The 23800-nt window shown below is 44.3% G+C and overlaps 1 protein-coding gene across 1 annotated transcript in view; it reads left to right on the top strand.

Moving 5' to 3' along the window:
- ALDH7A1 (aldehyde dehydrogenase 7 family member A1) overlaps window positions 1-23800 on the top strand; it is a 274735-nt gene that overhangs the window by 244141 nt on the left and 6794 nt on the right. The window contains exon 17 of the mRNA XM_078675592.1: window positions 15335-15410. Coding sequence (XP_078531718.1) covers window positions 15335-15410 — 76 coding nt within the window. The remainder of the gene's footprint in view (window positions 1-15334; window positions 15411-23800) is intronic.

The raw sequence follows: 23800 nt of genomic DNA, 5'->3' as shown, positions 1-23800 counted from the left end.
CAACCTGCCAAGCCATGTCATCACTGAACCGGAATCAAGCATCCTAGGACCGGTTTCTGGCTACCAGCCAGGATAGCTTGACTCCAGTGGCGTGGAGAGCACGGGACTCGCGTCTGAGCATACCCGTCCCACTCGGGGTGACATATGCAAAAACAACTGTTGATGGACAGAATGCAGAACAATGTCACACATTCACCCAGTACAGAGATCTGGGCCTAAATCCATCGTTTTTTTGCTCACCACACCACCCCAGTTCAGACATGGCCAAGTTTGGAAACCAGACCTCCAATTCAAGGCTTTGTAGAAAAGTGTGGAGAAGCCAAGCCATTTTAATTGGCTGCACAGCAGCCAATCAGAACTCCTTAACTACATGGTTTAATTCTGATGGAAAGGCTTGGGAAATAAGCTACTCTAGCCGAACTGCGGGCTGAATGAAAATCATTTAATTAAAAAATGCATTATTGTAAATTGCTTTTCACCTGTTACAGGTTGCCATCATACCAAACTTCATATGCAGAAACTGGTATATATTAGTTCCAGGGTGATTAAATCACAAAAACTGCCTTCTCCCCAAAACATATTTTCGAAGGAATTGATGGGTTCAAACACCACACCCACCCTATTATTGGCAAGCTAGGAGACCCCACAGAAAAACGAGTTACAGAATTTTTGCCAAATTCTAAAATGAGGTTTTCTATTTTGCTTTGGCAAAGGGACAACTCACTTGCGCGTTCACTTGAATATGTAGATGCCTGGCACTCTTATTTGAAAAAAGGGGTCCTGGCTTCCACGTACAAATAATAGCGGCTTCCCACTCTCAGCATCCAGCTATACTTTTGGACACTCTGCTTCCTCTAGTTCTCTTTTTCTTTGAATAATAATGTGTCCATTGAGGAATCTATGCCATTTGTGTATTTTCTAATTCTGTACACATTAGGCACGTATTGTTCGGTTTTGGATCTCAGTTGCTGTGATTGCCTGTCTGGGAGATGGTGCATAATATTCATCATAAGAATGCTTTGTTAGAATTTGATTGATTTTAAAAAAAAGTTAACATGTCCTCTCTGTCTCTATTGAATTGGTGATTGACTGTGGAAAAGAGTAACTCTTAAACCTTCTACTTGTGTCTACGGAGTATGGGGATTCCAGACGAGCATGAGTAAACATACTTCTGGTTACCATCTGTGCATACTCATGACACCCCCATAATATCTCTTAGACACCTTTAAAGCTTCAGTCCCTTTTATTTCAACAACATATGGACATATAAGAGGAAAAACATACACATCCTTAACTTGCCTTTCCAGATCTATCTAGCAATGACTAGCGACCTGCTTGCTCTCAGACTGTTTGGAAGTATTGAGTTTTAAGAATTGTGAAAGTAATGAAACTGTTACCAAAAAAACACCAGGCCAGATAGTCTGGAGAAATGTGGCTCATTGCCTGCAGATCGAATCTTCGAGTGTGCAGACTCAGAACATATATTTTGTGAAAGGTTTCTGTAACGTCACTGCATTGTTATCTCAAATAATGGAGTGCTGGAAACGCAATAGATTCTTTCCAAAGGAGGCATCATTGATAGGACACACGTATCCATATCAAATGCCCCAGCACCGAAATATTCTGGTCCTCCTGTCTTGCTGACACTTTTCTTTATAAAGAGGCCCGATAGAACGATAAAAGCTATGGATGATCACTGGGTCGACCTCCTTATCGGTCATTCAGTAGTAACAATATCCACTACCAATTACTGCACTAAGGCTAGACAGAATCAGATATATGTTTTTATAGAGTGTTAAAGATCTAGCCAAAAGAATTCTGAGTTAGGATTGTTTATTTCCAACGAGAAACTAAAACACATATGCACACCCTTACCTGGCTGGCATCCTTAATCTTACGATGGTTTGTTACAATATTAAGCTCACGAATATCGACCTACAGATATATTGTGTCCATAATATTACCTCCTGAAATGTCAGGGTAAATGTAGATTTCTTCTGATTTCTCTTAAGTGTATAAGCTAATAACTTGCATAGGTGTGCACATGAGTTCTGGCCTCAACCTGCACATAAACAGTGCCCCTTCATTAAACACACCCCTCTGTGCTTGAACTGCATACCTTTTCGCCTCGTATCCTGTGCCTGGTTGCCTCATCTCGCTCCACTGTGCCGCTGAGCCCTTCCATCAGTAACCACATATTGTTACCAGATCTCATTTAGCGCACAGATTGGCAGTTTCCTGGTAGCACATTCATAACATTCATAATTTATTTATTTATTTTGAGTTTTATATAGCGCATAGTTACCCTGGAGCATCCCAGCGCTTGTTCCAGAAACAGAAAGGTGGCAGTCAAACGTACTCAAAGGCATCAGATAGGGAAAAGGTGTGTTTTAAGGAGTTTGTGGAAACGGAGAAGACAGGTCTCTGAACGCAAACTCGGGGGGAGTGAATTCCATAAAATAGCTATATTCACTGAGAATCTTCTTCCCCGTACGAGCCTTTTTAACCATTACCTTTTCCTTAGTACAGTAATTCATCCTTGTCTAATAATATGCTGCAACCAGTAATCGACTGGCAGGACATCACTGGTATCTAATGGATGAGAGTGACACGGTCCCAATGTAGCGCCTTGCCGCATCCCGAGGTCCATTTATCTGCATTTTTATCATGCGCGATGGTTACTGTCCTGCTAATTGGAGGATTCCTTACTGGGTCCTCTGAGAATCTAATTGATAAGCAGTAAGGGGAATAAAAGGGTCACTGATCAATGCTCCGCACTCTTCCTGCTCCCTCTCATTCCATGGGTGCTTTGTACAGGGAGAGGAGCTAGGAAGAGTTGGTGATAGGAGCTGGGAAGCCCATATGTCACCTCAGCCCGTGTAAGAATTGGGAGGTAGGTGGTAAGAAGAGAAAAGGTGAATTGGAGTTGTCATGCCCTCAGGAATTATAGCTGTTATAAGATTAATGAGAGGGAGATGGGTCAACTTTTGAGACCAACCACAAATGTGATCACTTCCATAGATGGCTATGAGTGAAGGAAAGATTTAAAAATGATCCTTCCCTGCCTACCCTACCTTCCAGTGGCCATGGAGAGCCTGTCAAGAGACGAGGAATCTCCCTCCTATTCCCTTCCTATAGGAGCTGTATGTGTGTTTCACACTGCGCTAATCAAACTGTTTTACTTTAACTAAAACATGCTGGCATGCTGCATGGCTGGCAGTAAATAGACCCAGTTACTTCCAGCCTTGCCTGCCTCTTGGAGGCTTGCAATTTTTTCAAATCACATTAATAAAAGGCATTGCCATGTACAATGTCAATAGCGCAAACTCTTGCAAATGCGAGACCTATTGCGTTGCAAATGCTTATTTAGCATTTGCAAATGGCCCAACTTTTCATTTGCAACCGCTATAAATGGTCATACATCTGGCCCTAAATGTTGTGAAATATGCCAATGCTGGAGTGCTACATTCAAAGGTAAATACCACAATCTACTCTGACTTGAGCATGTATTGATGCCCTCATACAGAGCCCGGAGCACATTCTGATATTTGCCCAGCAAACCGATAAAGAACATTCCTTATGTAGTTCAACTTGCCCTCTTTTGCTTTTTTTTCCCACCGTCTCTTACGCAGCTGGGTACATTTTTGTAATGTGTAAATGGCGGCATTTAATCCACTCTTGAAGTAGTCTGCACTAAGCCCTGAGGAACAGAGTACCTATAGTGCCCAGTCTCAAATGTGCATATATAACTGATCTCATTTGTGCCTCTCTCCTACAAGGCGCAGTTCCCACAGCTCTAAAACATACCTCCATCACTAACTGCACCCAAAACCGTAGACCAGCTTCAGACCAGGAATGGGAAAGAAGCCACAATAGCGAACATCATTGAAAGTGTTCTTTCTTCTCTCGACCCAAATTTGCCTGAAATTATAAACCTGCTCAATGTATCTGTGTCTTGCTCCCTATTGATCCACAGAATACTTCTGGAGCTCCTTGCACGTAGGAGTTACCGGTGTGGCTCTTCTGTCGTGCCATCATTTTATTTAAATAGGGATCATCTGGTCAGAATAGTTGCGTTCTCTTAGTGAATAAAAAATCACTATCTTTCTTGTTATTTATCATCTGAAAGCGACTTCTGGTGTGGGTTATCCCCCAATACTACATACAATTTTAACTATACCAGTGGTGGTCCGCCAATACCATTGTGTTGGGGCAAGTGGAGGGGAGTGCCTTAACAAAAGGTTGTGGGGTGGGTGGAGAAGAGTGCGGGAGGGGAGCGAAGTGTGGGGGGGGGTAGGTTTAAATTTTTAGTAAAGGAGACTTACCTGAAGCTCCCGGCCGCCTCCCGCGCCGTGCCTCGCCCTTGTTGGTCCCAGTAGGCACTGGGGCAGCATCAGACTCCCTGTGCAATCTCCGTGCTGCTCTCATGAGAGCAGCGTGGAGATTGGCCTGAGCGGGTTGCTTTGATGCTGTGCTCAGGACAGGGAGTCTGTGCTGTTTCTTCAGCTGGGCTGTACAGTACTGCTGGGTTAGAGAAACCTAAGTGTGCATGTGTGTTTGGCTGGACTAAGACGGCCGGCCAAACACACATGCGTACTTAGAAGTGCACAACCACTCCTCCTCCCCTCCTACTGCCCTGGCCCCGCCCGTCCATCCAGTGCTGACTCTGCCAGCTGGTAGAACATAGTTTTATTTTTCACCTGCTGGCTCTGAGCCAGTGGGTCTTCGCTCCTCCGCCTTTGCGGGGGAGCTGCCCCTGAAATATACTTCTATCATATTTAGTTTCATATCTGCATAGACAAACTCATTGCACACCAAAACATCATCACATGTTACTTCAAACTTATTTAGGCATGCATGATGCACTTGCCTTAAAAATGGCACGGCTGGCAGCGTCAAAATCCTTCTTTGAAAACATAAAATATATATTACCGGACCGTGATTAAGACAGCGGACGCTGTCGAAACGCGTTGGTTATTTTGTTTTGACCCCATGGATAAATAAACCACAACAAAAAACGTAACCGCAGTGGATTTTGGATTCTGTTTGTTTGCGACTCCATTGTTCCCCCGAGGCGGGGAACCCTTGCTGAAATTTACAGCAGTTGGGCTCAACTGCAGGAGTAACGCGACCACAAGCAGCAGCGCCTTCACGGGAAAGGAGGGAGCCATATGGTAGATGATATATATATATATATATAAAGGTTAATTTTACTCGGAGTGAAAAAGCTGGTCTTTTGAATAAAGTTCAAGTTGAATAATCACCCTGGGAGTGGCGTCCACAAGCTCAGGGCACTTTTGGAGAACATACATACATACATACATACATACATACATACATACATACATACATACATACATACATATATATATATATATATATATATATATATATATATATATATATATATATATATATAATTTTATTATTTTTTTTTTTTTTTCAAACTTAAATCCCAACGTCGATAAAAGAATGGAATGTCCAGGCCAACTTCTTGCAGATTTACGAGCTTTTATTATAGCTCCACTCGACGCGTTTCGAGAAACTATCTCTTGGTCACGAGCGTGAGTGTCAGTGTGCTGGTGCTTTAAATCTGGTCACATGTGTATAGACATAATAAGCAGACTCCCAGGCATGCTGGCATGAGCTATCTTGCACATTGAAATTACAAAATGATTTAAACAAAATGTAAACACGATTGTAAGGCAGTTGCATATGTTTGCACATAATTTTTGAAATGTCAAAATAAACATTAAAGAAAAGGCCAGCGTGAACGCTTGACGGCCAGGGACCAAAAAGGCAAAATTCATACATTAGGCTGAATTCAGAGTAACGCCCAAGTGGGCAAATTTCATCCCATGCTGATGCAAGACAAAATAAATTCAAAGGTATAGTCACCACCTAGGGACTATACTCACATCCACCCATGTGGGTAAAATCCATGATTCGAAACAGAACAGAAAACGCCCCAGTGGGCATATTATCTATGTTCATAGTTCAGCCCCAGTGGGCACAATCCAAAAGCATACTTGCTCAGGCATAATCTTCGCACAAGGTGATGAACTGCCTGTGTCCCAATGCATACGTGCTCAACTGCCATACGTGTCGAAAAATAAATGCTGGTGCAGTGAAATCTCTTGTGCATCCTTTCAGAGATCTGGTGAAATAAGTGAAACAAAATGTGATCAAACATTGAATCCAAACAAGTGTTTCTCAGTCAGATATACAAAACAACAAACATCTCACATACTATTTAAAATCTAAAAACAGCTAGATGGGCCTAATCATGTACCATGTTACAGTCACAAATATATCAGCTAACCCAGGTGCACTTCTAGCTCTTCATCCAGATTGTGTCCCCCTGGCTGCATTGTGTGATATTTAATGATAAGTCTTGATTCAAATCTACGTAATTCTTGGAGTCTGTCACCCCCCCTCTCTCTCTGAGGGATTGACCCCAAGACACAAAAGGACAACAAATTGGCATTACTCTTGTGGTTTTCTTCAAAATGTCTGGCAATAGGATAATTCTTGTCTTTATTCGTGATAGCCCTCAAATGTTGCAATACCCTGTCTTTGGCTTGAAGTTTCGTGCTGCCAATGTAATTAAGTTTACATGGGCATGTGAGGGCATACACAGCGTAGTCAGTGTGGCAAGAGGTATGGGACATGATTTTGAAAGCCTCCATGGTTCCAGAAAGTTTAATTGATTTGGTACTAGAACTGTGTTTGCAGGCCTTGCATCTACCACAGACGAAAAATCCTTTGATAGGATTCCGTAACGTTTTCTTGGGAATGGTACTAGTGCAGATCATGTCTTTGAGAGATTTGGCTCTCCTATAAGTGATCTGTGGGTAGCAACTAATGCTTGTGGCAAGGTCTTTATCCAATTTGAGGACATTCCAATATTTATCAAAGGCTTTTCTCACCTCTCTAGTCTGACCATGATAATCAGTGATGAATCTGGTGGTATTGATGGCCTTGCCCTCCGTCACTTTCTTTTCTAGTATGATTTTCTCGCTTTCTATTGTCATGGCTTTGGCACTGGCTGACATTAAGCACTTCTCGCTGTAGCCCCTGTCTCTGAATCTTTCTGTCATGGTTTTGACTTCCTTGGTGAAGTCTTCTTCTTCAGAGCAATTTCTTTTGGCTCTAAGAAATTCACCAAGCGGTATTGAATTAACCAAGCTTTTTGGGTGACAGCTCCTGGCATGCAGAAGACTGTTCCCTGCAGTTTCCTTTCTGAACAGCACAGTGGTGAGTGCATTGTCAACCACCTTGATTTTAAGGTCGAGGAAATCTATTTCCTGGCTGTTGGACTGGCACGTGAAGGAGAGGTTGAATTCATTCGTGTTCAGCGTGTCTACAAAATTAAGTGCTTCTTCTTCACTGCCATTCCAAATGACGAAAATATCGTCAATATATCTAAGCCAGGTTATGACTTTCGTTTTGAAGTCATGGGATTGTTGTACCACCTGTTCTTCCCACCAGCCCAAATAGAGTCCAGCAAAGCTGGGGGCAAAGCAAGATCCCATTGCGGTCCCAAGGAGTTGATGATAGACTTCTCCATTAAAAATAAAATAATTTTGGGTAAGGCAAGATAGTGCCATATCCAGAATCATTTCTGTGTGCCTCAGGTATGAGATGGATCTCCCTCCCAAGAAGTGTCTACAAGCTTGTATCCCCAGATTATGTGGGATACAAGTGTAGAGACTGTTAACGTCTAAGGTCACCAGTTGCCACCCTGGTGCCCATTTGATGCCATTAATTCTTCTGAGGAAATCACCTGAATCTTTACGGTATGATGGGAGATTCTGCACAAGTGGTTGGAGGAAGAAATCCACATATCGTGAGGTGTTCTACCAGCAACTGCCCCTGGATGATACGATGGGTCTACCCGGGGGTTTGTTGAGACACTTGTGAACTTTGGGTAATAAATACAACGCCGGCAACTTAGGATTTCTGCACTGTAAGAACTTCAATTCTTCCTTCTCTATTAACCCTTTGTCATTCCAATCAATCAATTGGTTCTGATATTTCTCACAACATGTCTTATACATCACTCTGCTACTTTTCTCATACTTGAGACTGTCATTTAATTGGACGATACCTTCATCAATGTACATCTGTAGTGGCATAATAACTATATTCCCACCCTTATCAGATTTCTTAATGACAATGCTAGTGTCTTTACTCAGCCGTTCAATTGCATCAAATTGCATTTTGGTAAGATTCTTTTTATCACAGTTCATCTTTCTGGATATTTTCTCCAATTCACAAATAACCCCTCTTTCAAATACGTCAATGGAATCATTGATTATCTGTGGTAGGAACACTGACTTTGGTCTAAAACCACTTTTTGCACTCTGGGTGGTGTCAGTGTCATCAGAGATGAATTCTAAAATTGGGTTGGTAACTGGGTCTCTGTTATCCCCCAATTCGTACATAGTTTTGAGAAACTCCAAGTCATCAATTGCAATGTTACTTAGTTCTTTTTCACAGCCCACCTTTGCATTGGGTGCTTTAGTACTGAACCATTTTCTTAACCTTAATTTGCGAGTAAAGTGGAATAAGTCAACTCTACTTTTAGCATAATCAAAGGTGGAAGAGGGGCAAAAGGAAAGACCCAAGGACAGTACCTCTTTTTCAACTCCACTCAGCTCTCGCTCCGATAGGTTGATCACTGTCATTGTCTCCATCATTTTCCCTTTTGCTGGCCCCTCGTTCTTGATCCCACTGGGCTCGAAATGTTGCTTTTGTCCATCGCGACGAATTTTGTTCTTGCGGCGCCTCTCCCTCCTCGACCGCGTCCTCTTTGAGCGTTGGCATTGCCTTTCCCTTGGGCCTCCATTCTTCCCTGGGCAACCATGGCAAACTCCTTTAAAATTTGGTCTTTTGGGCTTAACATGCCCGGACTTCTTACTTGTTCTATTGTCTCAGTTTCTGCATTTCCTGCTGCTCCACTGTGTGTTGATTGGTTGTTGGCTCCAGTGGCAGGAGTGACCGTAGTACTGGATATTGTTATGTTTTTTGCTCTCAAATGGTCGTACTTCTTAGCGAAAGTCAACACTTGACCATTTTCGTAGTCAATTCGATCTCTGTTGAACTTTCTTTCTTTTTTCTCTCGAATCTCTTTCTCTATTTTCTCAAGCCTTACTTCCATTTTCTTGTAATCTGTTTCATACTCGGTCATATCATCGTACATTTCCTTAAGTTTGTTTGATAGTTCTTCAATTTCATTAGAGAATCTATCCACTTCTATTAAGGCATATTTCACAAGTAATTTCAACATAATCATGGAGCAGCCATGGCTATTCTCAGCCCATTCTTCAATCAGTTGAGGATCAGGCTCATTAAATGTAGGAGTAATGTATATACGTAATCCTCTGGGAATTCTAGATATTTTTGTAACGCTCGCGCTTCCCACCATTTGTTTTGTTAATTTTTTAATGCTTTCCATAATTGATTCCAAAGCGCTTGTTGGCTTGTTGCATTATTGCCTGCATTTCCGCGTGTTTCGCCACTAGTTGAGTTTGCAATACTGTTGTCACAACGAAACATGGTATCGGCCATCTCCGCTCTCTTTTTATTTCTAGTTGAAGCCATGAGTGTTTACACGCTTTATTCTTAGAAAGGCACGTATTATTTCTGTGCCCGCTCGTCTTTCATCTGCAGAAACACGCCGCGCTGTTAAACCGGCGTTGTTTCTATCAGTTTGCCTTCGCGTTTGGTGAGACTTCAAACCCCCGGTCTACAGCTATACTTGAGATAAAGGGGAAACATGCAGCCGTGCGCACTCACCCGGTACCGTGTGGTTCAGTATTCACGTCCTCCGACCAAGTATTTCGAAAGGTCTCACTGTCAACACATCAATCTCCCGGGTGTGTGTTCGAGCTTCACATGAATCAGCTGGCTGCGGCTCCTTAGGGTTTGGCAAGCACTCGGTCAGTGCTACGGAAGGCGGGCAGGGGTCAAACAGGAAAATCCAAAACTCTTTGTGTCGCTCTGAACCCCTGCCGCTTGTAATGGAGGGCCCAGACGGGATAGCGAATCCCGAAGTCTTTCAAACTTAAATCCCAACGTCGATAAAAGAATGGAATGTCCAGGCCAACTTCTTGCAGATTTACGAGCTTTTATTATAGCTCCACTCGACGCGTTTCGAGATAAACTATCTCTTGGTCACGAGCGTGAGTGTCAGTGTGCTGGTGCTTTAAATCTTTAAATTTTTTTTTTACTGTTTCTCTTGGTTTTCCCCTTGTTACGCTTACCGGGACGCTACCCGGTACGCGAACCGGACGCTCCAAAAACACAAGATGGCGGACTCCCGTTACGCTGCCGGTTAGCTGCCCGGTTCGCGTACCGGGAAGCGCCTCTACCGCGAAAAATCGCGGGGGACTTTAATATCCCCCTCATCAATCCTAGGGGGTCAGGAGGGGTTTACCTTGCCCCCTTTCCTTCATTTCCCCCTTCTTTTTTCACCACATCTTGTCTCTCGAACCTACCGAGAGACAAGATGGCGGCCGCTCCGGACTGTTTACAATGTTGACAGCTACGCTGCCCGGTTAGCTGCCCGGTGAGCTGCCCGGTGAGCTGCCCGGTTCGCGTACCGGGACGCGCCTCTACGGCTTAAATCGCAAAAAATTTTTTTTTTTTATTTATTGCCCCGCGGGGCACTTTAATATCCCCCTCATCAATCCTAGGGGGTCAGGAGTGGTCTACCTTGCCCCCTTTCCTTCATTTCCCCCTTCGTTTTTCACCACATCTTGTCTCTCGATCGCACCGAGAGACAAGATGGCGGCCGCTCCGGACTGTTTAGAATGTTGACCGACACCGGAGAGCCAATCAGCTTCGCTTCGCGAAGTTCCGTTACGCGTCAGGTACGCGAACCGGGGCGCTAACCGGAGCGCTGTCACAGATATATATATATTTTTAAACGTTAATTTCTCAAAATCCACTGGAGCACATATATTGAGACATAGCAAAGGCACGTCGGGCAAACCATATCTACAATTTTGCCAAGTTTCATGTAAATCTATTCAGCAGTTCGAGCTAAAAGTGAGTCCAACCGCCCTATGGAAAAATGAATGGGAAAAACGCGTTTTGGGACCCCCCTTTTTTCTCGGCCCCCCCCCTTGACGAAACCCCCCCCCAAATTTTCAGGGGCTGCTCAGAAACAAAATGTGCCATTTTCCTGAAAATTTCAGCCAATTCCGTCCACAAACACCAAAGTTATTAGACATAGGATTTTTTCTCTATGGGATTTCTGAAAATTCTAACTATATATACCCACTGGCTATCGCCAGTAGGTAATATACATATATAAACATATATAATCTGCATATCTATATAAATATAAATGCATGCATACATATGCATGTTATTTACATGAAAGTTTTAAATACACTAATAAAAGCAAAGCTAAAAAGCCACCTCATTACAAACAGAATGGCTTTAACTTAAACGAGGGCGAGATCTATTGCATTTTCAATGCTTGTTTACTTTGGTTCTATCAAGAATGCATTCAGATGTGTCACACATTTGCCATAAATTCTGAATGTTAGCACTCTAGTTGCTCATTAGATCACTGTAGTAAAGCTAGTGCTCACCAGGGAAGTCTGCTGCTAATCATGGTTTGCAGCCATTTTCCCGCATTTTTTATCCCGCAGACTTTCAGTCCGCATACCATTATCCCGCAAGGTCATTGACCTCGCATACCATTATCCCGCATTTTTTCAAAACGCATGTGCATTTATCGCGCATGCCTTTACAAAGAATTACGTTTTAAAGGCATGTATGGTAAATGCATTTGCGTTGTGAAAACCACGATGACGAGAGAGGTAAGTGGGTTTGTGTTAATTTTTTCGTGGGTTAGTGATTGTGTAGTGTAAAGTAGTGTAGTGTAGTGTAGTGTTGTGTTAGTGTAGTGTAGAGTTGTGGTGGTTGTTTAGTGTAGGGTCATGCTGGGGGTAGTGTTTTAGGGTTTAGGGTTGTGTTTTAGTGTTTGCGTAGTGTAGGGTCATGCTGGGGGTAGTGTTTTAGGGTTTAGGGTAGTGTTGTAGTGTTTGCGTAGTGTAGGGTCATGCTGGGGGTAGTGTTTTAGGGTTTAGGGTTGTGTTGTAGTGTTTGCGTAGTGTAGGGTCATGCTGGGGCTAGTATTTTAGGGTTTAGGGTAGTGTTGTAGTGTTTGCGTAGTGTAGGATCATGCTGGGGGTAGTGTTTTAGGGTTTTGGGTAGTGTTGTAGTGTTTGCGTAGTGTAGGGTCATGCTGGGGGTAGTGTTTTAGGGTTTAGGGTAGTGTTGTAGTGTTTGCGTAGTGTAGGGTCATGCTGGGGGTAGTGTTTTAGGGTTTTGGGTAGTGTTGTAGTGTTTGCGTAGTGTAGGGTCATGCTGGGGGTAGTGTTTTAGGGTTTTGGATAGTGTTGTAGTGTTTGCGTAGTGTAGGGTCATGCTGGGGTGTAGTGTTTTAGGGTTTTGGGTAGTGTTGTAGTGTTTGCGTAGTGTAGGGTCATGCTGGGGTGTAGTGTTTTAGGGTTTTGGGTAGTGTTGTAGTGTTTGCGTAGTGTAGGGTCATGCTGGGGGTAGTGTTTTAGGGTTTTGGGTAGTGTTGTAGTGTTTGCGTAGTGTAGGGTCATGCTGGGGGTAGTGTTTTAGGGTTTTGGGTAGTGTTGTAGTGTTTGCGTAGTGTAGGGTCATGCTAGGGGGTAGTGTTTTAGGGTTTTGGGTAGTGTTGTAGTGTTTGCGTAGTGTAGGGTCATGCTGGGGGTAGTGTTTTAGGGTTTTGGGTAGTGTTGTAGTGTTTGCGTAGTGTAGGGTCATGCTGGGGGTAGTGTTTTAGGGTTTAGGGTAGTGTTGTAGTGTTTGCGTAGTGTAGGGTCATGCTGGGGGTAGTGTTTTAGGGTTTAGGGTAGTGTTGTAGTGTTTGCGTAGTGTAGGGTCATGCTGGGGGTAGTGTTTTAGGGTTTAGGGTAGCGTTGTAGTGTTTGCATAGTGTAGGGTCATGCTGGGGGTAGTGTTTTAGGGTTTAGGGTAGTGTTGTAGTGTTTGCGTAGTGTAGGGTCATGCTGGGGGTAGTGTTTTAGGGTTTAGGGTAGTGTTGTAGTGTTTGCGTAGTGTAGGGTCATGCTGGGGTGTAGTGTTTTAGGGTTTTGGGTAGTGTTGTAGTGTTTGCGTAGTGTAGGGTCATGCTGGGGGTAGTGTTTTAGGGTTTAGGGTAGTGTTGTAGTGTTTGCGTAGTGTAGGGTCATGCTGGGGTGTAGTGTTTTAGGGTTTTGGGTAGTGTTGTAGTGTTTGCGTAGTGTAGGGTCATGCTGGGGGTAGTGTTTTAGGGTTTAGGGTAGTGTTGTAGTATTTGCGTAGTGTAGGGTCATGCTGGGGGTAGTGTTTTAGGGTTGTGTTGTAGTGTTTGCGTAGTGTAGGGTCATGCTGGGGGTAGTGTTTTAGGGTTTAGGGTTGTGTTGTAGTGTTTGCGTAGTGTAGGGTCATGCTGGGGGTAGTGTTTTAGGGTTTAGGGTAGTGTTGTAGTGTAGGGTCATGCTGGGGGTAGTGTTTTAGGGTTTAGGGTAGTGTTGTAGTGTTTGTGTAGTGTAGGGTCATGCTGGGGGTAGTGTTTTAGGGTTTAGGGTAGTGTTGTACTGTTTGTGTAGTGTAGGGTCATGCTGGGGGTAGTGTTTTAGGGTTTAGGGTAGTTTAGTTGTTTAGTGTATGCTAAAGGCATATTCGTTCTAAAAGTTTTCGTTATTTTAATTTGCGGCCTAATAGTACATGTGGGATTTCTTTTTTCGGACTGATGGTATGCGGGATTTCGTCATATATTCGCTAATCATACTTTCTATGGCAAAATGAACCCCCTCATTTTGTTCCTTTTTAAATTAAATGTTTTAAGAGTTACCACTTTATTCCAATCAAGATGGCTTCAGGTGTGCCATACCTTTGTAATAAGTAGGACTGTTAGCACTCTAGTTGTTCTTTAGAACACTCTGGGACATTCTGTCATTGGGCTATAGTTGGGCTACATCTGGCTGATATTTGGGCTACATTTGTTTTTTTTTGTCTCTGGTGGCCATCTTTGGGCTACATTGGGCTACATTTGGGCTCCAACATATATATAGCCCAATGTAGCCCAATATATATTTTTCAAAGTTAATTTTTGTAAAAACCACTGGAGCCTATATCTTGAGACATAGCAAAGGCACATCGGGCTACCAGTCCCTACAATTTTGCCAAGTTTGGTGTAAATCCATTCAGCCATTCAGGCTAAAAGTGAGGCCAACCGCCCTATGGAAAATTGCATGGGAAAAACACGTTTTGGGACCCCCCTTTTTTCTCGGCCCCCCCTTGACGAAACTCCCCCAAATTTTCAGGGGCTGCTCAGAAACAAAATGTTCCATTTTCCTGAAAATTTCAGCCAATTCTGTCCTCAAACGCCAAAGTTATTCGACATAGAATTTTCAAAAATCCCATAGGAAAAAAATCCTAACTATATATACCTATTGGCTATCGCCAGTAGGTAATATATATATATATATATATATTTAACACAGGGTTTGAAGTGGGATGAAAAAAGTTTGGGGGGTCTCCCAAAGGGGTGTTGACGTAATTATGGGGCGTGGCTTAAAACACGTAAGCTAAAAATCTGTGCTTACCATAGTGTGCTGCCCGACTGGTATTTTGCTGCTTCTGACTGCATCCAGATATACAATACGACGTCGGGACTGTTGGTTTTGTTAATGGTTGTTAGTTGCATAAGATAAATAAGCAAACATTTTGGCTTGGCTGTATATAATCTTGAAAATGCTCGAGTACTGAAATGATGAGGCTACGGAAGACCTGTAAGTAGTCTCTTTGTTACATCAAAAGCAGCGAAGAGTGGCACTGCTGCAGAGGTAAGATTTATTTTTTCACCCTGAGGCTCAAGGCAAAAACGGAGAGCCCGATTGGGACCCGCCTCAGCACCTGCTTTTTGGAACTGTCGGTGCTGAGCACTGGCAGGATCCGGCCCTCTTAAAGCCCTGTATTTAACCATGCTGCACAGCATCGGAGATAATGCGCAACACGGCTAAAAAACATTTGCATACCCCTTAGATGTCAAAGGAGAGACCTATTGTCAATGCTTGTTGTCGGTTAGCTTCTTGAAACCTTTGTATCTTCATGAGCTCCCTTACACATAAGTAGAAAATCACACATTTCTAAAGGACTTTTCTATTTTAAACGAAATAATTGGAAAATCATCTAGTCTTCTTTCTGTGTGCCTACTATTCAAGTAAAGTAATGTATATGTATGATGATGAGCTCCCATACTGCTCATGCTTAAAGTAACCGCTCTGGTGCATTGTAGGTGGCGAGAAGCATACCGGTGGCGGAAGGGAATCTGGCAGCGACGCCTGGAAGCATTATATGAGGAGATCTACCTGGTAAGTCGCATCTCTGTGGGGGGTATTTTAAAGGACAGGGTGAACTCGAAGTGGAAAATGTACTTTGTGTTAAGCGGCAGCTTCGCTGCGGGAGACTGTTAGGCACCCGCTAATTATAATTTCGGAGGAACCTGTTTGCAGTGGCTGCTGTTGACATGCACGCTAGCATCTCTTGTCACCTCGGCAGTAAATAATAGTTTAAACTCGGGCATTTCCTGCTCTGACGTGAAACAATGAAATCTGCCCCCGGGTCAGTTTAACATAGTGTTGTCAAATTACAGGTAAAAGCTAGAATTCGTCTGTTCACACCTCATTCCTTTTATCTGTTTTGCAACTTTGTGACTGGGTTGCACGCTAGCAATTTCTCTACTTGCTCACACCAGGTTTAACATCTACACTGGGAGCAGGACTTCACGTAGATGAAACAACTGGAGTCTCTCAAAGCGCCGTGGTCCATGTAGTTAATGGCGTGGCTTAAAAACGCAAAATAACAAGCATTTGCAATGCAATAGGTCTCGCATTAGGAAAGTTTGAGCTATTGGTATTGTAAATGACAATTTTTGTATTTATGTGTTGGTTTTGAAAATAGCGAAATGAATAGCTTTGTCATTTACAATGCCAATAGTTATAACTTTCGCAAATGTGACACATGTAGCATTTGTAATGCAATATGTGTTGTATTTACGTGACTTTGATTGATTCATATTACAAATAACAATGGCTTTTAATTTTTTTAAATAATTAATACTTAAATAAGTTATTGTAATTTATAATGGCAATAGCTTAAACTTTTGTAAATGACTTTTGTGAAGATTATGTTTAGTATATTTTATTATGATGAAAATCCAAGAACAGAAGTGAAATATTAACATCTTTTGTGACATTTGTAATAAAGCTTGAAACAATGAGAGAACATATTTGAACCAGCTGTTGTTGAATGGTTGCACAGATTGATGCTGTGGTGGTGCTGAGTGATGCTGAGGTGATGCGATAGATAGAGGGAGGGCGATAGTTAGATAGAGGGAGGCCGATAGATGGAGGGAGGGAGATAGTGAGGGCGATAGATAGATAGAAAGGCAGATAGACAGAGTGAGGGCGATAGATAGATAGATAGGCAGATAGACAGACAGATAACACAGATAAGACAGATAAGATGGATAGATTAGATAGATAGATTGAGTGAGTGAGGGCGATAGATAGATAGGCAGATAGACAGACAGACAGATATACAGACAGACAGACCGATATACAGACAGACAGACAGATAAGCCAGATAAGATAGATAGATAAGATAGAGTGAGTGAGGGCGATAGATAGATAGGCAGATATGCAGACAGATATGCAGGCAGATATGCAGGCAGATATGCAGGCAGATATGCAGACAGATAGACCGACAGGATAGACCGTCAGGATAGACCGACAGGATAGACCGACAGGATAGACCGACAGGATAGACCGACAGGATAGACCGACAGGATAGACCGACAGAATTGAGTGAGGGAGATAGATGGTTGTGTGTGTGGGGGGATTGTATGGGTGTGGGGGGGTTGTGTGTGTGTGGGTGTGGGGGGTTTGGGTGTGTGGTTTTGTGGTTGTTTGTGTGTGGGGTGGTTGTGTTTGTGGGGTTGTGTGTGTGGGGGGTTGTATGTGTATGGGGTTGTATATGTGTGGGGGGTTGTGTGTGTGGGGAGGGTTGTGTGTGTGGGGGGGGTTGTGTGTGTGTGGGGGGAGGGTTGTGTGTGTGGGGGGGAGGGTTGTGTGTGTGGGGGGGTTGTGTGTCAGGGTTTGTGTTTGTGGGGTTGTGTGTGTGTGTGGGGTTGTATGTGTGGGGTTGTATGTGTGGGGTTGTATGTGTGTGTGGGGTTGGTTGTGTGGGGTTGCGAGTGTGGGGGGTTTGGGTGTGTGTGTGGGGTTGTGTGTGGTTTTGTGGGTGAGTGTGGTTGTGTGTGGGGGTTGTGTGTGGGGGTTGTGTGTGGGGGTTGTGTGTGTGTGGGGTTGTATATGTGTGGGGTTGTATATGTGTGGGGGGTTGTGTGTGAGAGGGGGGTTGTGTGTGGGGGGTTGTGTGGGGGGGGTTGTGTGTGGGGGGGGTTGTGTGTGTGGGGGGGGTTGTGTGTGGGGGGGGTTGTGTGTGGGGGGGTTGTGTGTGTGGGGGGGTTGTGTGTGTGGGGGGGGGTTGTGGGGGGGTTGTGTGGTTTTGTGGTTGAGTGTGGTTGTGTGTGCTTGTGTGTGTGGGGGTTGTGTGTGTGGGGTTGTATATGTGTAGGGGGTTTTGTGTGGGGGGTTGTGTGTGAGAGGGGGGTTGTGTGTGGGGGGGTTGTGTGGGGGGGGTTGTGTGTGAGAGGGGGGTTGTGTGTGGGGGGGGTTGTGTGTGTGGGGGGGGTTGTGTGTGTGGGGGGGTTGTGTGTGTGGGGGGTTGTGTGTGGGGGGTTGTGTGTGTGGGGGGGTTGTGTGTGGTTTTGTGGTTGAGTGTGGTTGCGTGTGCTTGTGTGTGTGTGGTTGTGTGTGTGGGGGGGTTGTGTGTGTGGGGTTGTGTCAGGGTTGTGTGTGTGGGGTTGTGTCAGGGTTGTGTGTGTGGGGTTGTGTGTGGGGGGTCTTGGTGTGTGGGTGTGGGGGTTTGTGTGCGTGTGGGGTTGTTTGTGTGTGGGGTTGTGTGTGTGCAATAAAGAAATAAAAACAGAATAAGACAAGCAGCAGCAAGCTTTAAAGCAGCTTTATGACAGCAAACGGCTTTACAAACCGAGTAGCATGTGTGATTTAAAACAAAAAGAAATTGTGCAGCATGCGGAGCGATTTTACCTGCTTTGCTTGTTGTTTAAGTATGCAGCGTGGGAGGAAGCGCTATAGCGCTGACTTCCAAAATAGATGTTCATCCAGAAAGTGGGGCAGAATAAAGCAAAACCTCTCCCTTTCCGCTCAAACAGCTCCACTAGAGCTGCGGAAGACCGAAGGGTAGGTAAGGAGCAGTAAATATAAAAAAATGAAACCCCTTCCCTTCAACATAATGCCCAGATGGCTATAAGTGCCGAGAAGCATCAGCAAACTTACAAGACCATATGTAATGTAACTGGTCCTTATGTAAAGCGCTCTGGTACCTTCGGGTAAATTTTGCGCTATATAAAGTCGCATTAAAATAAATAAAATAAAACACAATCCACAGATGGCTATAAGTGCCGAAAAGGAGCAGCAAGCTTACAAGAGCATATGTGATGTAACTGCTCCTTTTGTAAAGCGCTCTGACACCTTCGGGAAAAGTTCGCACTATAAAAGGTTGCATTAAAATAAAACACAATCCCCAGATGGCTATAAGTGCCGAGAAGCAGCAGCGAGCTTACAAGAGCTTTACAACAGCAACAAGATTTAGAAACAGAGCAGCATGTCTGCTTTAAAAGTTAAAAAGTGGTGCAGCGTGCGGAGCGCTTTTATCTGCTTTGCTTGTTGTTTAAGTATGCAGCTTAGGAGGAAGATCTATAGCGCTGACTTCTGAAATAGATGTTCATCCAGAAAGTGGGGCAGATTAAAGCAAAACCTCTCCCTTTCCGCTCAAACAGCTCCACTAGAGCTGCGGAAGACCGAAGGGTAGGTACGGAGCAGTAAATCTAAAACTAGAGAGAAGGGGGGGGGGTGATAAGCGTGAGGCGACGGCCTGGCGGCCGTCAAAGTGAAAGCCGTGGGCAGTGAATAAATTAGGGGAGGAGAAATGCCTGAGGCACAGCGCACGCTGGGGGATGCCTGTGGGAGGGAGGCTGGTGGCTTTGATGTGCACGCGCTTTTTAGGTCAATGCGCTTGCTCATTGAGCCTTGCTTTTCACGGGCACAGCATCAAATCGCCCGATGGTTAAGCTCTGGTTAAGCCCCAATATCTCTCGCAAGCTCAATGCGCAAGCGCATTGACAGGCTCGACCTAAAAATCTGTGCTTACCATAGTGTGCTGCCAGACTGGTATTTTGCTGTAGTATCTTTGCCTCCAGATATATAATACAAGTAATGTTACACCCACAACAAGCCAGGACTATTGTCTTTGTCAATGGTTATTCTTTGCATAAGATAAATGAGCAACATCTATGGCTTCGTCGTATATAATATTGAAAATGCTTCCCTTACGAAATAATGAGACTATGAAAGAACTATAACGAGTCTCTTTGAAGTTACATCACAGGCAGTAAAGGGTGGTACTGCTACAGAGTTGAGATTTATTTTTCACCCTGATGGTTAAGGCAAAAAATGGAGAGCCGGCTAGAGACCAGCGTGCGTACCTGCTTTTTAGAACTGCTGAGGCATCTGTGGGTTACCTGCAGGTCCCAGCCGGCATCCCACTAGGACTGATTCAACCATTCATCATTTTGAGTTTGATTGATTCAGAACTTTTTACTTTGGTGGTATTAATGTTGGTACAACAAACAATTACATCTATGGTAGAAGCTATATACAAAAAACTATATTGGGGCCTCTTTGGGAAGAAAAACGTAAAAGTATGAACAGAGACTTACACCTCCACATAAATGTACTTCAACGTTTTTTCTATTTACATATTTACCTATTAGTATTCAAGGTAAGTGGTGCCAGTTGCAGGTCTTCGGATGGATGCTTCTAACTGCAAATTCATCACCTTTTGAATCCTCCCAGGTTTCAGGCTGCAGTAGCTGCGCCACACTTGACTGGTGACATCATTCAAGTTTGTGGCTACGCCAGCCTACATGACACGGAACCACATGTAGGCACCACTCCGTTGGGCTGACTTTGGAACTTCTTTTTTCCTCACGACTCCAGAGCTCTGTTCCCAACTTTGTTGGTGTTTTTGCAGATTTTGTCATAAATTAATTTGACAGTGTGCATGCATGTCTCCCCCTTCAGCTACAGGGAAAATGACATGCCACACCTGTAGGCAACTGTTGTTGGTTGCCGACCATCACAACATCTGACCTTGGTACTTTCCAGTCAAATAGGACTCTAAGGCCTGTGACATATGCTCTCTAATAAAACCAAAGGCCATTAGGGATCGTGAAACCAAGCACTATGTTGCCGAGAAATCTGGCATGTCCAGTTAAAGGTCTTGAGTCATTTTCTAATCGCTGTAATCTGGTAAGATGAAGTCAAAAGACAAATCTCAAAGCAAGCGTAAGCGGGCTGAGCGGGGCTTGATCTCGCCTTGTTGTTTCGATTCCGGGGAACAGTTGCACCCTCTACTCTGGAAAGCTCCGGCATCTATGCCGTCGTCCAGTTCAGACCAGATTTAAAAACGTGAGCTGAACCGTCCTGAATTTCCCAGGCTGTTGATTCTGAAGCAGAACGAAGCTGTTAAGGAGGCAATGCTGCAGTTATTATGCAAGGTTCTGGGTCGCTCTAATGTGCCTTCAGGTCCAATGGAGGATTGTGGCCTCTATTTGGACTTTCACCAGTGGGCTGTCTCAGTGCCCTTTCGGCTTCAGCATTGCCCTTAGTAGGCACCAGGCTGTTCGTCGACACCAATGCTGGAGGACCTGCAGCTAGACCCACTTCGGCATTGGCCTCGGCTCCACAGGTGCCACCTCTGGACTCTATCCTTAATTTGAGGGTCTGATCCTAAACGACTTCAGCTAGATCTGCCCTTTGTCATGCTGTTAAATAACTAAAATGCAACCTGTAGCTTTGGAGAATTCCAAGACTGTTTCCGACCTCCGACAACAGTACTATCCGGTATTGGAAACCATTTTCAGTTCTGCCTCTAAAGCAGATCTGGTGCTTGGGCAATGAGAACGCCTCTTTAGTTACATTGATGCTGGCCTCTATCTGGGCCTCCAGAATGCTAGTAGACGAGACTCTTCGTCCGAAACTGAATTAGATTTTCCATTGGGTTCCCTCTATTGAGTAGAGTGCTTCATTTGCAGCGGCTTCTTGCTGAGCCAGAGATTTTGAATGTACATTTTCCCTTGGTGGAAACCAAGGCAAACTTACAGGCAGAAATTTTGCATCCTGGGCCATCAGCTACTAAGCCCTTGCAATAATTTTACAAAGGCCTTACCAAGGTTATTGGAGCTTTGTGGTATAAGCCATGTTCAGCATCCTTCATGAACCACCCAATGCTTGGCAGCACAGGCTTGCCTCTGGGGACCTTATCATCCCGAAGCAACATCTGCCTCTGAAGAGCCTCATCATTCATGTTTAAGAGCGCATCGGGACCCCTGGTGCTTTCAATTAAGGTCTTCCAGATAGAGAAGACAATTGATGCTGTTGGCCAGAAATCTGCTTCTTCTGCCAGCTTGGCCAAATGCTCATCAAACACAGTCTGTTTCTTGGGTCATGACACACACCCTTTGAGACATGGCAAGTGAGATCCTGCCTGCTCTTCCTGAAAACCTTTGGGTTTCATTTGTTCAAACCATACATAAGTCATGCGGCCAAATAAACTACAGATTGTCAGCCAGGCCACAGGCACTAGCATTGTTGTTGTAGGGGGCATGCTATCTGGTTTTCTTGAGACACCCATCTGTCATTGGTGGATAAAGCTTTTGATTCAAGCTTTTCAGAGCACAGGAGGATTTGTCACTACGGCAGTTTAAGAATAGCTGCGGGATAGCTGTGCTACAGCCCACTCCTTGGGATTACTTTCCCTAGCTAGCCAGTTCCACCAACAGTATTGGGAAGTGTGTTGTACTCTGTTGTACTGACAGAGGCAGCCCTCGCTGGTTGTGCAGCTTTTTCATGGCTCTAGAGGGAGAGACGGTGGTAGAGTCCAGTGTGTGACAGATTTAGCAGTCCTCCTCCTCTTCATCACTCGACGCAGCTGCCACCAAGCTGCTTTAGTTTTCCCCTTGCACGTGTCATATAGGACGTATGAGGGAGAATCCGATTTTGCTCGTCTCACTGACGTGCTGTTACTCTGGAACAGTAGGTCTTTCAAATTGTTCAATTTGGTTACGCCCCTTCCCTTTTTGTCCAACTCTCCGCATGTATCACCAGTAGGTGATCAGACATTTGTAGAGCATACCAGCATTCTAATCAGAAACGTTTGGGTGCTGTTTGCCGATAGTGCGATCAAATTGGACCCAAGGCAGCAAGGGGCACAAGATGCTACTGTTAATACGTCTAGGGGGGGGGAGCAGGTGGGAGGAGTGAGCTGTGAGGAGTGAAGCCAATACTGGAACTCAAGACCAGTTCAGATGCTCAAGTCCTTTCTGCCTTGGATTCCCAAGATCAAATGGTGTCCTTGACCATGCAGGACATGCACTTTAATGTGTTGATTCTGCAGTCCCACTGTCCCTCCAGTTTGTCGTGGGGTTGGAGTACTTAAGTTTACTGTCTTACCCTTAGGCCCTCCCAGATATTTACAAAAGTGCAATTAGTTGTTGTGGCTCAATTATTCCATACCTCGTTAACTGGCTATTAAAGGATGTCCTGTGCCACTTGAAAGCAACAGTTTCATTGTTGTCCAACCTAGGGTATCCTGTCTTCAACCTGTATGGAGGAGTACCTTTATAGGGATCATCCTGGACATGGTGCCTTTGAAGGCTTTTCCATCTCCGCAATAAGTCGGGGCACATTTCGAGCTCATGCCTTGCTTCCGACTCAGATTGGCCTGAGGCTTCTTGGTCTCGTGCATAATCCTTGAGCATTGTACTCACTGGCACATGTGGGCTCTGCAGTGGAATGTTCCACTTCAATGAGCCCAACACTGGGGATGCCTCTTGGACAACAACCACATATCAGACGTTGCAGCCCTTCTATTGTGGGTGACAGATGCTAGCTTGACCTGCCGCATACCATTCTTCTTGTCCTATCCAGAGCTCACAGTATTAATGGACACATCTTCTGAGGGCCTGAAAAGTAACCTGGATGGCGTGGAGAACGGAGATTTCTTGTGTAGCACCATCAACATTCAACACCCTGCCTGTATTTAAAGGCTCTGAAGCGGTGTTTGGTGGCTGCTCAGCGGCATATACCACTGTTATCCATGACAAATTGGTGCTTCAGACTTGAGCGTCATTTCTCCAGAAAAGCGTTCTCCTTTTCATTTTCAGCAGTCTATCGTGCTCCTCGCATTCTTCTCTCCGCCCCATCCCACTATGGAAGAGGAGCGGCTTCACCATTTGGAGCCTAAACGAGGCCTTAGTTATTATATATATATATATATATGGAAACAACAATGGTCCCTGGCAACGAGACAATTAAGTAAAAATAAATATAGACTCAATCAGTTCTATATTATAGAAGACATGCCCAGCCGGGCAGAGGTCCTCAAAATTTATATTTCAATCAAGTTTTTACAAAACAGAATAACACCTTCAACAGTTCACGTGCGTGGGGCACAAGCCTGTACCCAGCCACAACAACACACGAACAAAACATACATAAAGGGCTTGAAAGGCAAAATCAACATACTCTGAAAATTTCAAGTTTTAGACAGAGAATTT

The sequence above is a fragment of the Lissotriton helveticus genome, chromosome 2_1, assembly GCF_964261635.1.
Source record: "Lissotriton helveticus chromosome 2_1, aLisHel1.1, whole genome shotgun sequence".
Taxonomy (NCBI): domain Eukaryota; kingdom Metazoa; phylum Chordata; class Amphibia; order Caudata; family Salamandridae; genus Lissotriton; species Lissotriton helveticus.
This window is presented reverse-complemented; position numbering and strand designations above follow the sequence as displayed.